We start from the raw sequence: 17,402 nt of genomic DNA on the forward strand, positions 1-17,402 counted from the left end.
AATTCATCATGCGAAAGGCTGGGCTGGATGAATCCCTAGCCGGAATTAAGATTGCCGGAAGAAATATCAACAACCTCAGATATGCAGATGACACAACCTTGATGGCAGAAAGTGAGGAGGAATTAAAGAACCTTTTATTGAGGGTGAAAGAGGAGAGTGCAAAATATGGTCTGAAGCTCAACATCAAAAAAACGAAGATCATGGCTACTGGTCCCATCACCTCCTGGCAAATAGAAGGGGAAGAAATGGAGGCAGTGAGAGATTTTACTTTCTTGGGCTCCATGATCACTGCAGATGGTGACAGCAGCCACAAAATTAAAAGACGCCTGCTTCTTGGGAGAAGGGCAATGACAGGCCTAGACAGCATCTTGAGAAGTAGAGACATCACCTTGCCAACAAAGGTCCGTATAGTTAAAGCTATGGTTTTCCCAGTAGTGATGTATGGAAGTGAGAGCTGGACCATAAAGAAGGCTGATCGCCGAAGAATTGATGCTTTTGAATTATGGTGCTGGAGGAGACTCTTGAGAGTCCCATGGACTGCAAGAAGACCAAACCTCTCCATTCTGAAGGAAATCAGCCCTGAGTGCTCACTGGAAGGACAGATTGTGAAGCTGAGGCTCCAGTACTTTGGCCACCTCATGAGAAGAGAAGACTCCCTGGAGAAGACCCTGATGTTGGGAAAGATGGAGGGCACAAGGAGAAGGGGGCGACAGAGGACGAGATGGTTGGATAGTGTTTTCGAGGTTACCAGCATGAGTCTGACCAAGCTGCGGGGGGCAGTGGAGGACAGGAGTGCCTGGCGTTCTCTGGTCCATGGGGTCACGAAGAGTCGGACACGACTAAACGACTAAACAACAACAACAAACAACCAATTTGCAGACGGAATCGAACTGGGAAGGGTAGCCAACGTGCTGAAGGCAGAATCGGGATTTCAATAGGGACAAATGTAAGGTTCTACACTTAAGCAGGAAGAAGCAGCTCACACATATAAGATGGGGGACACCTGGCTTATTTAGGAAAAGGATCTAGGGGGCCTTAGGGGACCACAAGCTTAACATGAGTCAACAGTGTGGTACAGCAGCAAAAAAAACACAAAAAACCCCTAATACTATTCTAGGCTGCATCGACAGTGGTGTCCAGATCAAGGAAAGTAATAGTTCTGCTCATTTCTGCCTCCACACTTGGAATACTGTGTCCAATTCTGGGCACCACAGTTTAAGAAGGATGTTGACAAGCTGGAATGTGTGCAGAGGAGGGTGACCAAGATGATCAAGGGTTTGAAACCAAGCCTTACAAGGAAGGAAGAGAATTGGGTACTTAGCCATCTTCAGATATATAAAGGGCTATCACATGGAGAATGGAGCAAGCTTGTTTTCCGCTGTGTCAGAGGGTAGGACCCAGAACAATGGCTTCAAGTTACAAGAAAGAAGATTCCAACTAAACATCAGGAATAACTTTCTGGCAGTAGGAGCTCCTTGACAAGAGTAATTGATTCCCTTGGAAGATGGTGGACTCTCCTTCCTTGGAGGTTTCCAGACAGAGGTTGGATGGCCATCTGTCGTCGATGCTTTAGCTGAGATTCCGGCATTGCAGGGGGTTGGACTAGATGACCCTTGGGGCAGAGGGGTCCCTTCCAATTCTACAGTTCTGTAATTTGATGGTTCATAATTCTGGTTTGATTAAATAGATGATACTTACTACCATTCCAGATTTGAACATTGGCCATATTTGGATGACCCTATCTTGGCTTAGTAAGTCAAGATATAAGTAAGTATTTTGCCCAGGCACATATGGTAGCTCCTTCCTTCCAATTTATTGGGGATTTGTCATTGACCCAGTTCAGATGTCTGTATCTGGATAAGCCAAGATATGAATGTTTTTGTCTGCATCCACAGCCCCATTAATTTTTTCTTCAGGAAGACTCTAATTAAACATAGTTTCCTGCTTCATTCAAACTGGAAAAGTACGGTTATTAGCTTCAGAACAAGCCAGGATCCTAAACCATCTCCAGACCATGGTTTAAGCTCCTCATTTGTTCTGAAGCTGCTAACAATAGTTTCTCCGTTTGGACAAAACAGGAAACTGAGGTTAATTAGAACCTTCCTGGTACGGTTGCTTAATCTGTGGAATGAAAAATCTGTGTACATAAGAGGCCTGTTCATTTCTTGGCTTATTAAGTCAAGATATGATCATCCCAATCAGATGATTTACAAACTGCAGTTAGTTGAAAATGGAATCAGGTGCTTCCAGCCTTGTTATTGTGCCTGTGCTGGAGGAGAAGAGAGCTAGATCATGCACAAAATGTTAAATTACAGTTTAGTGTGACACGCAAACCACATGTTTGTGTTTAGTGATACGTGCAAACCACATGCTTTTTTGTGGTTAAGGCTATCTGCAGTTTCCTTTAAACTAGAAAGGGTGCCAAGTGAGTTTGAGAACCTGGTTCAAGGCATATCCTGGATGGGCCTTAACAGTGATCAGTACTGGTGCTGACAAATTGCTTAAATATTATGAAAGGAGGTGAGGCATGCAACTTTTCTCCACGATGGGATGTGTCAGGGGAAAGAAATGTGCACAGTCTTCTACAAACCATGGTTAGCAAGGAGCCAGAGTTACACCCGCATTGGCCCAAGTAAGAATTCCAGTCCCCTCAAAATATCAGTAACTAAAATGGTTATTAGAGTGGGTTTCTTTGGGATTGAAAGTAGCATCAGTCCTGTATAAAAGCCCCAACCAAATATTTTTCAGACACTTTATCTCCTTATGAAATACACTATATAGAGCTTTGATGTGAACATCTAATATGGAGACAAAAACCCACCTGATAACAAGGACAGTGTTTAAAAACGAGAGGAAGAAAACTCTAGAACTACCCTGAAGTAGTACAGCATATTCCCATGGCTGACGTTCCCACTAGATATATATCCATTTTAAATTCTCCTTCATCAGCACACGCTTTATTTAATCTATATTTGTAAGAGGCTGTCTTGGAAAAATGGCATTTTCTGTCATTTAAACGGGGCTCAATGCAGTTGGGAGTCAGAGATTAGAAAACAAACCAAGCAAACGAGCAACATGATATCAGAGTTAGCCTTGGAACAGAAAACTGTATGTAGTTTGGTTATTTGAACAACGGTGAGCACGAGAAGAGCCCCAACTAAGTGATCACATTTCCACGATATATTCTATCACCCCTCAACTACTTTTCTCTTTACAAAGCAAAACAAAAACAAAAAAGCCCCGTAACCTACATACAATATACACATTCGTGTATCACACATACAGTTCCCCCAATGCATATTTTGTGTGTATACAGTAAACATACGTGCACAAAAGATACCTAAGTTCTATTTATAAGTCACAGTGGGAATTTCCTTTGAGAGGAACGGAGGGGGGGGATTTCCTGAATAAGACACTGTGGATCCCTAGATTTTAACATTTCAACCTTTGAACTTCCAACTTGCAGAGCTAACTGGAAATGAATCTATCTGAAGGTCAAGGGGAAGGGAGTCTTACAAACTCGGTTCGCAATTCCCAGCTGCAGTAATTGGATTTCAAATTTGATCTACTTACCCTGTAACTAAAAGCACCTAACCATCATAGGTACAAACCACAGATAAATTATTGCAGAATAACAAACGTCCTCAGAGGAAGAATATATGGGTCAAGAAGGGTTTTATGTTTTGTCAATGCGAGAGACCATTTCCCCCCTTATATGTTTTAGATTTTATTTATATATTTATATCTGCAAGGTAGCAAAGAATAGCTGTACACCTTGACATGGCAAAGATATCCAGTGTAAAAAGGTGCTTCGTTGAGGGTAAGGGCAAATTGTTCTTTTTTAAAAAAAAAATGTGTATAATTTCATAGCTATTAAAACACATATGCAACATAATTCATTACACTCAATAGCTTTTTAGTATAAAACTTATAATTTATGAGGTGATGTTAATAGCATAAATTAATATACCTTTTCTCTTAAAAATCTACAATAAGTATTCTGAACACATGTGGTGCAGGCAGGGAGGAAAGGGAAAGGGGTGTTCTTAAATAAAAGCTTAAAGCTAAGCATTATGGGATGGGGTGGGGGAATATTTTGTACGGTGGACTTGAGCACAGCTTCCGCAAGACAACAGCCACCAGGCCATGAGACCCAGAAACGAATTCACTTTCTGGTGTTCATGCTTTGATGACGCTCTCCTGCAAAAATTTCTTCTTCGCAACTACTTTTATTTTAACTGCCTTTATTTCCACAAGGAATCCCTGAGACATGCCCAAAAGTGGACAGTGATAATCACCATTCAGAGAAACTGGTTCAACCCTCTTCCCTCAACAGAAACGAGATACTCCTTAGCATAACACAACAACTGACCATCTTTTCCAGGCTGGGTCCATTTCCTAGTTTGTTTTCTTTTAAAATGCTAAAATCCAGGAGTGAGCTGCACTGTCTTTTTGACAACACAGATTTGGGGACAACGACTGTGGAGTTAAAAAAATTGGGGGCCCACCAACCCACAAGACGGTGAAGACACACCAGCAGACCAAGTTCAATGTATTAATCCAGCTCATACAATTTAAGAGTGTGTTTGTGTGTGTGCGCGTGCATGAACACATACATGCATGTGTGTTATAAGGGGTTAGAAAGGAGGAGTTGCACTGAATTGTTATTTTTCTCTTTTTTTTCAGCCCTGAGTTTTCTCACTCTAGTTCCCTCACATTCTAGGAAAGATATTTCATAATTCTAGACTGTGTGTTATAGGCTTTCCTTATGCTGCCCTCCAGTGGCAATGCAAAGCTGGTTCCTTTCTTACGCATTACCACGTGTTCTTAGTTCTAAACTGGAAATCTACAATGTACACAACCAAAACAACAGATTTCACGCAGCAGACCGTTTACAACAGACATAAAATAAAGCAAGTTAATAAGTTCTTACTTTCAGACCTGGATATCAAGAGGCGAGAACCACCCATTCCACCTCTTTCTTTTTCTTAATGCATAAAATACTAGCTTACACAAACAGTAGGTGTGTTAAACATTACTATTTGTCTTTGTTCATAAGGCAGGGTTTATTAAGAACCAACAAACAGTTAAGCATCCTGGATTAAAGATTTTTTTTGGGGGGGAGGGGTTCATACAAGCACCACACCTTAAGCAGGCATTCTTTTCAAGCGATTTCATTAAACTTTCTGAAATGATCCTACTTTACGGTGGAAATTACATTTAGAGGATTTTATCCTCGCACATCATCTTGCTTAACCACATATGGAAACATCATGTTCTCTGTTAATGAAAACCATGTCATGACACTAGGTATGATCAAAACTCCTTAAAAGAAAACGAATTCACAAGAACAAGAGATGTGAATTAAAAGCGAAGAGTCATAAACCGAATTTTGCTAGGAACCCTGAAAATTCCAGCCTCTTAACAAGACACGATTATAAAGAAATTATCTATGCAGTACATTTGTGGCCCATAATTTAACTACGAGAGAACAAAAGGGTGATGTTTAGAAAGGGAAGGATTAGTAACGTAAGCAGCATTAGGAAAATGCAATGGAGAAACAGGATCTTGAAGCAATACACTTTTGATACGAACAATGGTGTTTCCTTATGGGAAATATGGAAACTGTAAAATCCTGCTGTGAGATCAAAACAGGGACCTGCGCTTCCAAAGCTGACTTGATTATAGTCTCTCTTCCGCCTAGATGTGTAGCTGCTGTAGCCTTGTGCATTTTCCCACTATGTCACATGCAGAAGGCTGGCGTCTTTGTGTTAAGTTATGCATGCAGGACTTTGCCCTGAATGTGAGCAAGAACCACGCTGGCTTCTTTTTAAAGACAGGCTGTGAACATCACTGAGAAGGAGCAGAAAGGTTTGCTGCAAATTTTGCAACTGGTCTGTTTTGCACTCCCAGCCTGTGCATTTTGCCTTCTGGCAGCAACCCCTCAAACTGCATGGAATGTGGTCTTGGAAGGTCCCCCAAACTTTAAGAGGCTGCAACAGGCATGGGGAGGCTGAAAAGCTCTTGCACACGCCCGGAAGACACCAGTCTTCAGATCCCAATCATTCTGCCATATTTTCAGGTACTGGAATAATATAGCACCAAATGATATTTATAAAGAGGAGTTTTGTAGTTTGCCAAACCAATTTACTTTCCTGTGAGAGCTAATCACTTGTTCAATTTGATTGGAAACAAACAGAGGGAACTGAATGGGGCTTCCCCCCCTTTCCTATTTAGCACAAAAGCCAGGTTTTTTTTGGAGGGGGGGAATCATTTCACAATACATTGTGCACTAAAGTAGAATAAAGAAAGGCTTCCCTTCAGCTCGTTAACTGGCTTAAAACAGATACATTACAAATATAATTTGGAACACACTTAGATGTTTATTATACAGTTCAATTTCAAATGCAGGGAGGGATTTCACAAGGTTAAAAAGCATAAAAATGTTTTCCAGCAACATGTACTTTTATTTCCAGGGGCAAACTCCCTGATCCTCTCAAAATAATAAGCACAGCTTTTTAAAAGAAGGCAATAGTTCAAATTTATGGGATTCAGACAGGCAATTCCTGGGACCCTCCCCTGCCCAAAGGTCTGGGAGAAGAAGGACGCCTGTACCAGATTCTCACTTGAGCACCATTTGAAAGTGGAATAGAAAAGCTAGACAAGAAACAACTGCTTCAGTCACAAAGAGAAAGTTGAGCTCCCTCTTCATCCCCCATAGAAGCCCAATTAAAATACTCTACTAGAGTGTGCCTTCTTCTCTCTTCGTATCTTTTTAAATATATTATAAAAAGTAGATGAAATTATGTACAGTCCAAACCTCTTACCATAAAATATAACGAAGCCCTGCTCTTAGGAGTAGATGGTCGTTCCTTCCATGTCTACTCCAGAAAACAAGAAATGATTGCAAGGATTGGCCTCCACTGAGCAGAACTGGACTTCATGAGAAATAAATGGCATAATCTACTTTTCTTTTGAGAATCAGCACAGCTACAAGCCCTGTTTAAGGGGGGGGGGAGCAGCAGAGACCTTGTAGCCTGCTTGATAAAGAACTTTTTGTGGAGGAAGCAGTCCTTATTCTGACAAACTCCTTACAGTTTGATTGCTGTGGATCTTCAGGGGGCATGAAGTGATAACAGTAGAATCTCTGACTTTGAAAATGTATTTATTAGCAAGAGCACTGATTAGAGATAGGAGAACGCCAGCACTTTTCTTTTTTTCCATTAACTTCAGTAGCATGTGTTGTTTAACATGCCTGTTCTTTCTTCTCAGACCTCACTCTGCACAAAAGATTTCTAAAAATATCTAAATATTCCCAAAGTATTACGGAGCACCGTAAGGGCTCACAGCTGCTGTAGGAATCCCCAGAAGCATTAAGTATCTGGAGACGGCTACAACTTTGTAAGATCACCCAGCAGTTCTGATCTCACATTGGTTTGAGTGGGGAAAGGGGCCCACGACACAATTCTGCCAGTTTCGGTTGAGACTTGGCTATGTTAAAAGTAATGCTCCATTGGAAAATGCCAACCCAACAACACTACTGTAATAATTGATCAGCTTTAGGAATTAGCATATGTTTTATCTGAGCAGGTACACCATTGCAATTAATTACAGTACTCAGTTCTGCTTTCTGTTCTACATACCAATGATATATATATTTTATTTAAAACTCCCCACTGTCATAGATACTCTGAACCAACAAGTACAATCTCATGTCCTACAAATTCATCCTTTCTTCCATCCAACCCAACTTCAAAAACCAAATTAGCTTGCAGTATGAACGGTTGCTGGTTTCAAGATGGTCTTTCAGAACAGGAAAGAAAGGGAGGGAAACAACCTGTCATTTACCCATCAAATACACGCACACACACAAATACACACACAAACCCCTGCGATCACAGAGGAGGTTAAGAGCCCAGTGTTAAGCTGACAGAATTAACAATTGAACTATGGTGTTGGTTTAAGTCTGCAGTGCCCAGTTACCAAATCAAAATGTTGATCCCCCTTTCATGCCATTTGCATTCTTTGAAATAAATCAACTCCTCACCTCTTGCCCAGGTGCTCAAGGGACTGGATACTCTGATTTGAGCCTTAGGAACCTGCATTAGTTATATTTGAGGTATCATCTCACTTTTGGGTCTAGAGTCCATTGTATCTAACTTCTCATTTATCAGTCTAAGGCAGGACTAGGGAGTCTGCGGCCCTCCAGAGTCGCTGGGACTCCTCCCAATTTGCACCAGCAGCAGGCAGGATGGCCAGTGGTCAAGGACTATGGGAACGTGAGTGCAGCAACACCTAGAGGGTCACAGATTCCTCATCTATGGTCAGTTACATCATCGGGGACCTGTGTTGTATTCTTTTATCTGGGATATTTAACTGGCTAAGTATAACAAAATCTGAAAGGGGTAAATGAGCACCAATACAGAAACCAGCACATAAGATCAAGAGAGCAGAGCAACGGGGAAACCCTGGTCTGCACTGAATCAGGACTTTTTGCCCCTCTTTTTGTTTTAAATTTAAACGAAGTCTTTAAAAAGGAGATGACAGAAATCAGGAAAAGAGAAGTGGGCCGGGGTGGGGTGAGAGGGAACGTAAGGTCCCCCCAACTGCCTGAATTTTGCAGACAGACGAGCTCAGCTGGAGGTGGTGAAGGGAGCAGATGAGTTATTGGTACTAGTAGCTGTGGCACCTGTTACTGTGAAGCCTGTGGGAGGCGCTATGGAGCTGTGGCTTGGCTGCAGGTCCTTGGGGATGCCGCTGTGGGAGCTCAGCTGGTGGCCAAAGGCGGCGCTGAACTGAGGGAGCTGTTGCTTTGGGGAGGTGGAGGCCATGAGTTCAGAGGACCCAGGGCCCATGCCGCTGAAACTGGTCTGCGGCAACCCCGGGAGCACGCTGGAGCTGTTGGGGGTGACGGTGGCGAAGGCAGGCTGCGTGGTCTCTGAGTGCGACGTGCTGGGTGGCGTGGACAGGGAGGTGGAGAGCAGGTGTCCGTCGGCACCGAGCAGGTTGCTGAACGGAGAAGGGTCTCCCAGGCTGACGGGGAGGCTCCCCCAGTGAGTTCTGGGGTTCACCACGCCACCGAGCGGCACCTCCAGCTGCGAAGGGAGCAGATGTTGTGCTATGATGGGCATCTCTGCGGAGAAGGTAGCTGCCAAGTTATCGCCAGAGTAGGAGGCGGCATGAGGGGACGTTATATGGTCACTGTAGGGCGACGGCACATGCTCGCTGTCGTAATGGCTTCCATGGGGTGAGGAGTGTGAATGGTCACTGCTGTATTGCTGTCGTGAGGTGATTAGGTCGTCTGCCTTGCTTAGCAGCTGGGCAGGGTGTGGCCTCTGGGAGGCATGGCTGCCATCGTGAAGTCCTTGAAATTGTCCTGGGAAGGCTCTCTCCCCGAGCCCACTCTGACTTATCAGAGTGGCAGAAGTAAGGCCAACGTTGGCTGGGGCAGAGAATTGCCCCTGAATGTGCCCTGCCAGGGGCGTAGGTGGGTTGGATAAGGTAGCAGAGCGGAGCAAGCTATCATCCAGGTCCAGGCTAGAGAAATTCTCGTCATGCACTATACGCCCATTCAGCAGCTCACCTAGATCCGCATTGACTTCCCGGCTCAAGGACTGAATTCCTGAAGTTTCAGCACCCGCGGAGAACACCCCTATGCCTCTGTCCGAAAGTTCTTGAACCGGCACGCCATCTGTCTGTGTGAGCACTCCTATAGTACTCAGGCACTCAAGAGAAGTCACAGCCTGCAAGGCCCGTTCCAGCTCCTCTGCCTCTTCGGTCGTAGGGAGGAGGTCTCCATTTTTACCTGCGTTAAATTAAAGATATGTTAAGCAGTTGGCATACCTCTCGTAGGTGCATTCTTCCACTTCAAAAACAATTCAGGCAATGGCTAGTTTAACATCCAGTTTGACCTTTAAAGGCAAAGGTAAAGGGACCCCTGACCATTAGGTCCAGTCGTGACCGACTCTGAGGTTGCGGTGCTCATCTCGCTATATTGGCCGAGGGAGCCGGAGTACAGCTTCCGGGTCATGTGGCCAGCATGACTAAGCCGCTTCTGGCGAACCAGAGCAGCGCACGGAAACGCCGTTTACCTTCCCGCTGGAGCGGTACCTATTTATCTACTTGCACTTTGACGTGCTTTCAAACTGCTAGGTTGGCAGGAGCAGGGACCGAACAACGGGAGCTCACCCCGTCGAGGGGATTCGAACCGCCGACCTTCTGATTGGCAAGTCCTAGGCTCTGTGGTTTAACCCACAACACCACCTGTGTGCCCTATTTTGACCTTTAGCGGTTCATTTTTTTTATTAACTTTATATGTGAGTGCATGAATTTATTTCCAGCCCATTGGAAGTGTTACCAGCCTGTTAGCATGAATCTACATGTCGTAGGGTGGCTGGAGTGTATGTCTACCAAACAAGGCCATGTTCATGCAGACAGGTTGATTACTTGATGACTGCAGCACCAAGTGGCAACTTGCATGTGTGAAAGAGCTGCCAAGGCAGAACTTTCATACCACTTCATTTTGCCTTAACAGCAGGTTCTGTTTCCACCTGTTTCCGCTGCAAGTCATCAAATGCATAAAACAAAATAAAACTGAGCGGTGCACATGCAAGCCCCTGGTCAGAAAACTTTATTACTGACAGGCAAGGCCTACCACAGTTCAGAAAGGAAGCTTAAGTGGGTTTAATACAAAGAAGAAAGCTCTCCCCTCTCAATTGACATTAAGATCTTCAGAGAATCATTTTGTTTTAGAGGAGATGACATTCTTTTAACTGAAAATGCAACAGATAAAAACAAGCAACATACATTGGAACATTATTTGTCAGGGCTATGTTTCTTCCATGGGATTGTTGCAAAAAATATGTAATACGCTATCTACTGGAGAATCTGGTATCCTGAGCCTCTGCTGGATTTTTAAATGCTGAGGGGCACGGTATACAGAGCCTTAGAGTGGTGCCTCGCAAGACAAAAAGAATCCGTTCCGCGAGTCTCTTCGTCTAGCGGTTTTTTTGTCTTGCGAAGCAAGCCCATTAGCGGCTTAGCAGCTTAGTGCTATTAGCGGCTTTCAGCGGCTTAGCGGATAAGCGGCTTAGCGGCTTAGAAAAAGGGGGGAAGGAAAAAAACAGCGCAGGAACTCGCAAGACATTTTCGTCTTGCGAAGCAAGCCCATAGGAAATTCGTTTTGCGAAGCACCTCCAAAACGGAAAACCCTTTTGTCTAGTGGGTTTTCCGTCTTGCGAGGCATTCGTCTTGCAGGGCACCACTGTACAGAGCCTTACCTACATACTATAGTATAGGTCGTGATAAAGGATGGCAGTACATGGACAGAGCTAAGATAACGATCAAAGACATAAATAAAGGAGCCATAGTAAAAGCCAGCAATAGCTCTAAGCAAATGATTATGTGAAGTTTAACAATTGGCGCTGCACGCCAACCAATGCTGGTTTGACATGCTTCTGTAAGGATGCAGGCACACAAACCCCCAGTGTGAGTAAGCCATAATTTCACAATCTATACATCGGAAGTTCAATTCACATGGATTTTTGTGGTTTGGACCTACTTGTGTTGGGCTCACTTCAACTTCTAGCCCCAGACCTATTAACTTCGCTGACCACAGTGGAATGATATGTGATGTGTAATGAAAGAGGAAAAATCCCTATGCTGCAATCCAATAATAATAATAATAATAATAATAATAATAATAATAATAATAATAATTTATTATTTATACCCCGCCCATCTGGTTGGGTTTCCCCAGCCACTCTGGGCAGCTTCCAACAAAAGATTAAAAATGGACTGCTCATATAAGATATTTCCAGATTGGGAAAGATTTTTTTTACTATTATTCATAAATGGGTCAGAGAGAGGTGGAGATGCTCAGCTGTTTCTGGAATTGTGCACTCCTTGCACTTGTCTCTGAACTGCTTTTATTTATTTATGTAGTATATTTATATCCTGCTCTTCCAACAATGCCCTTCAGGGCACCTGATAATGAAAAAATAAAAACATGCAATGAAAACCCTCAATAAAAAACACAGTAGGATTAAAAAAGAGCATCTTAAAATTGTATTAACTGATGGTTAAAACGGCCTTGTAAAGTGAAAATGGGGTGGTACTGAAGTAATGGGAGAAAATGAAAACAAAAGAGGAGCCTCCAAATTTGCAAAGACAGGGCACTGTAGCTAAAAAGTCCCTGTCCTTAGTCATCCCCACCTTAGTTCAGAAGAGGAGGAGGACTTGGGAGGAAAATACCCAGATAAAAGACTGTTGTTCAGATATTTGAGTAACGCAGCGTGGAATTGTTATGTTTTTAGGCAGTGGAGCAACATGGACAAACACGCCTGGATTTTTCACTTCATAATGTAGGAAGCTTGGTCTTTTCAAAGTTAATATAATTAGATAGTTTTTATCTTTTCAAGCTGCACTGGCTCCCGGTGGAGCACAGGGTCAGATTTAAGGTGCTGCTTTTGACCTTTAAAGCCCTTCACGGCCTAGGACCCTCGTACCTACGGGACCGCCTCTCCCGGTTTGCCCCATGGAGAGCCTCAAGGTCCCTAAATAGCAACACCCTAGTGGTCCCGGGCCCTAAGGAAGTTAGATTAGCTTCAACCAGAGCCAGGGCCTTTTCAACACTGGCTCCGGCCTGGTGGAACGCTCTGCCTCATGAGACCAGGGCCCTGCAGGATCTGATTTCCTTCCGCAGGGCCTGGAAGACAGAGTTGTTCCGCCTGGCCTTTGGCTTGGAGCCAATTTGATTCCCTCCCCCTCTTTCTTTTTTCTTTTCCTTCTCCTGCGATGAGGCTACATTTTAATATTTTAATGTTTCAATATTTTAATGTTGTATTTTTAATTTTGTTTTTAAGTTGTAATCATTCAACTTGTTTTTATTATTGCTTGTAAGCTCCCCTGAGCCCGACCTTGGCTGGGGAGGGCGGGGTATAAATAAAAATTATTATTATTATTGTTGTTGTTGTTGTTGTTGTGCTCTCTCTTTCAAAAGCTGCTCTTCCTAATAGCAAGCTTGTAATCCTTTTCAGACAGGGACGCAGGTGGCGCTGTGGGTTAAAGCCTCAGCGCCTAAGGCTTGCCGATCGAAAGGTCGGCAGTTCGAATCCCTGCGGCGGGGTGCGCTCCCGCTGCTCGGTCCCAGCGCCTGCCAACCTAGCAGTTCGAAAGCACCTCCGGGTGCAAGTAGATAAATAGGGACCGCTTACCAGCGGGAAGGTAAACGGCGTTTCCGTGTGCGGCTCTGGCTCTGGCCAGAGCAGCGATGTCACGCTGGCCACGTGACCCGGAAGTGTCTCCGGACAGCGCTGGCCCCTGGCCTCTTAAGTGAGATGGGCGCACAACCCCAGAGTCTGTCAAGACTGGCCCGTACGGGCAGGGGTACCTTTACCTTTAATCCTTTTCAGTACACTGGGTTGTATCCAACACTGTCGTTCCACTTGCAGAACAAAGCTTCCCCTGCTCTCCCTGTAGGCCCTCAAATTCCACTTCACAGGGTTGGGGGACCCTCCATAGCAGATTTTAGGGTTCAGAGAGTAGCAGGAATTCCCATTGCATGAGCAGAACTCCGCCCACGCAGTGTTGGATACAATCAGTGGTTAACCTTGTCATAACTGCTTAGGAGGCTGGAGTTTTTTGGGGGGGGGGGTTGCCCTTTAAACTTTTTTTTTTTTTTTTAAGTCTCTTCAAATTCGCAACATTTAAAATTCCCCCACAAACACAAAAATTATTCACCAAGTTCAAATTCTGGTGCTTAGACAAACATAAAACTGGAAGGTACAGAGTATTTACATTTATGTATTAAAAAAAAAAATCCTTTCCACAAATGGCTCTGTGGAATTGAAAAGCGTTAAGGGTATTTGATCGTGCAATAATTGCACACCTTTGAGTTCTCTGCAAAATAGGATTGAAGCAATTCAAAAGAGAAAAGTATCTGCTTGACATTCAGAAATACAACGTACAGTGGTACCTTGGGTTAAGTACTTAATTCGTTCCGGAGGTCCGTACTTAACCTGAAACTGTTCTTAACCTGAAGCACCACTTTAGCTAATGGGGCCTCCTGCTGCCGCCACGCCGCCGGAGCACGATTTCTGTTCTCATCCTGAAGCAAATTTCTTAACCTGAAGCATGATTTCTGGGTTAGCGGAGTCTGTAACCTGAAGCGTATGTAACCTGAAGTGTACTGTATATAACCCGAGGTACCACTGTACAGGCGAAGACCATTTTGCACAGGGGTTCCGTTCTCAGTTCCCGAATGTGCATAACTATGCCCTTCCCTCTGCCGGATCCAAAAGGACCTACGTGTTGGCAATCACGTGTCATTTGGACACACCTAAAATGGTCACGTAGAATCCTGGCTGACAGTTTGACTAGAAATCTGAACCATCGTTTTTCATCCTTGCACATTTCGACATTTTCCTTAATTGTACATTTAAAAAAATAAAAATAAAATGAATGTCAAAAATGTTGCCATTTCCTGCCACAGCACTGAGTTTTGTGTTTAATCGAGAGAGAAGGTACCTTCAAAGAAATCAAAGTCTTGCAAGTCATCCGGCAGCCGTGGCAGGACGTCAGAGAAATCCTCCTGATTCAACTCGAGGTCGTGTGGAATGTCTGTGATTTCATTGGCGATGTCATCTGGCAGCTCATCTGTACTCAGCTCCGGTGTGGAAGGGCTCCTACAGAAACAGGGAAGACAGTCACCCCCGCCCTTTGGTCTGGCGCCGTGCTGGGCTCTGATCTATTCTGGGATGCATAGGCCCTTTCTCCACCCCACCCCCCTTTTATGTTTTTTAAACTGTTCCCTCACCAAACTCAACTCTGAATGTATGGAGCCGTTGGAGCTGCCATAGATAAAGCTACTGCAGGATCTGGTATGGCTGCAACTAAGATTTATGTACAGCCCTGTCTCTTTTCTACCTCTGCTGGTGCACAAAAGATGGTATGGGATATCCTTGCTGGTGCAAGAAGACGCATGGCACACAATCCTATGAATGTTTACTCTCACGCAGTGCTGGGTAATGGCTATACTATGACAGAAGAAATCACTGCACAAATGTGATTTCCAAGAGGGGCTTAAACATGCCTTGAAACTTAAAACAAGTTGCATGCTTCCAATCCTCAATGTTCTTCGGAAAACAGGGAACCCAGGCAGCAGGGATTCCTCCCCCCTGCTTTATCCACTTTTGGCTAAAATATGAGCAGCAAGTGATGATCTGCTGGGATTCCCTAACTCAGATCCTTGAAATGTCTGCATTGCTCTGAAAGCATAGCTCCATCCCAGGGCCCCAATGGTCTTAGTGGTAGTATTGGTTCCAAGGCGGTTCCCTCATTGCGAGAAGTGAGGTTACAGGGAACCAGACAGAGGGCCTTCTCGGTAGTGGCGCCCGCCCTGTGGAACGCCCTCCCTTCAGATGTGAAGGAAATAAGCAGCTATCTTCTTTTTAAAAGACATCTGAAGGCAGCCCTGTTATGGGAAGTTTTTAATATTTAATGCTGTATTGTTTTTAACACTTGATTGGAAGCCGCCCAGAGTGGCTGGGGAAACTCAGCCAGATGGGCGGGGTATAAATAATAAATTATTATTATATAAGGAGGATGCCTGACCCAAGGTTCTGGGAGTTGACCTAGAAAATGCATACACACATCTCTTGATTGTAAGAATTAATTGTTATCTCCAATATTGAAACCCAGGGTAGTTTTCCCCTGGATTAAAAGTCTGAGAGACCCACTTTTAAACAATCTTCCTTCAAACCACAGTTTGCATACAAGTGTGAATACATCCACTGACTTGCATAATGCTCTTTCAGTTACTATTTAGACTGGCTTATTAAAGTACTAGAAAGGAGCCATTAAGCTGAGTTCTTTCACACTAAATTGTTCTACAGACTCTTCTGGAAAGATGTGAATCAGTCACATCTTTTTCAATAATCTGAGACAGTTAAGGGCTGTAAAAATGCACCATTCTGGAGCAAAAGTCTTACTTGGTATGTCAATTTATTAAGGTATTAGAGAGCTCTAATGCATGAAAAGCGCCATTACATCAGCAGCAAAGTATATTACATCAGGTCATAAAGACTGGCCAAAAATGTCTACAAGTTGGCATGATAAATGCCCCCTGGGGACCTGGCCAGGCAGCAATGCAGAGCAAATTGCAAAACAAACAAGTGATCACTCTGCAAGTGTGCAGAATGAGTGCGCACAACCTTTCCCCCTCTCTGCCGCCAGCCATAACCCAGCACTTGTGTGAGAGTAAACGTTCATAGGATTATGTGCCATGTAAGACCCACTGTCCTCAAGAAGGCTTGTTTTCAAGTAAGTATGCACAGAACATCAGAGTTGGTTTTCCTATTCCTCATACAGGTAGCGTAGACTATGGCTGGAATTCGAGCTAAGGCAATAGTTCTATCAGCGCAAGTGTTTTTGCTTGCCAGACAGAATTATATACACTCTCCTCACCGCCATGTGCTGTTCTGCCGGGGGGGGGGGGTCCCAATCCTGCAGAGCCAATTTAGTGGGGAGTGCAAGGGGAGGAAAGCCCTGTTGTGCAAGCGTCACTCGTTCTGCTCTTGCTAGCACAACTATTTAGCTGAATCTGGACCAATACTCATTTACTTGGCCTATTGTAGGGATGATCGCGGAGTGGGGTCCGGAGGGAGCACACTCCCCACCAGCAGGCAGCCACAGTCTGCCTGCATGCGTGACCTTGGGGTGCGGGGCACCCCCCCCCAGACAAAGCCACGGCTGTCTGAACATCATTCCCTCTGTCTAACCTTTTGCGGTCTCAGTAGTCTGCTGTGCCCTGTCTGTAACCTTTGTCCCTGAGACCTTTTGTCTCCTTCGTCATACACTGTGCAAGGGAAAAATGACGTGGTGGAAACAGGTGCCAAAATAACTTTGTACCACCCCACGATCTTGGGACCGGAAGATGTGTAAAGGTCACAACCCAAAATGCATCTGCCTGGTTTGCATATTTGTGTCAATAAAAGGAGGCTCCACAGGGCTGGCCGGCAGCTTGCATGCAGCCCACCTGTGCGCAGCTCACCTGCATTACCAACTCCTGCCTCATGTCCATCACTTCAGCCTATCTTTTCCAACACTACGCTGTCAACTTAGAAAATTAATCATAGCTGGGCTCTGACCGTATATGGGAGATCTCCATTGGCAGTGAGACGCTGGTGGGCATACTGAGGTTTCCTTGGGGCACAGCAGGAGGAATCGGTTTTTGGGGACGTCGTGGCCCTCGCCTTCTCTTTTTCTTGTGTTTTTTGGTAAGAGCAGGTGGCTTTGTTTTTTTCCTGGGTTTCCTCTGCTGCTGGTGCTGGACTTTGCGGGAGCTGTCTCCTCTCAAGAAGTTATCCTTTTTAGAACGAGAATTGGAAACACCAACATTGAAC

At 44.4% G+C, this 17,402-nt stretch overlaps 1 protein-coding gene across 2 annotated transcripts in view; it reads right to left on the minus strand.

Moving 5' to 3' along the window:
* Positions 1-6,319: 6,319 nt before the first annotated feature.
* The window catches only part of INO80D (INO80 complex subunit D), a 39,467-nt gene continuing 28,384 nt past the window's right edge, over positions 6,320-17,402 (minus strand). For both annotated transcript variants that reach the window (XM_079977042.1, XM_079977041.1), the window contains exons 9-11: positions 17,148-17,365; positions 14,527-14,684; positions 6,320-9,805 (exon numbers count right to left, since the gene is read on the minus strand). In XM_079977042.1, coding sequence (XP_079833168.1) covers positions 8,634-9,805; positions 14,527-14,684; positions 17,148-17,365 — 1,548 coding nt within the window. In that variant the 3' untranslated portion in view covers positions 6,320-8,633. The remainder of the gene's footprint in view (positions 9,806-14,526; positions 14,685-17,147; positions 17,366-17,402) is intronic.

Source organism: Podarcis cretensis (assembly GCF_951804945.1).
Source record: "Podarcis cretensis genome assembly, chromosome: 1".
NCBI lineage: Eukaryota > Metazoa > Chordata > Lepidosauria > Squamata > Lacertidae > Podarcis > Podarcis cretensis.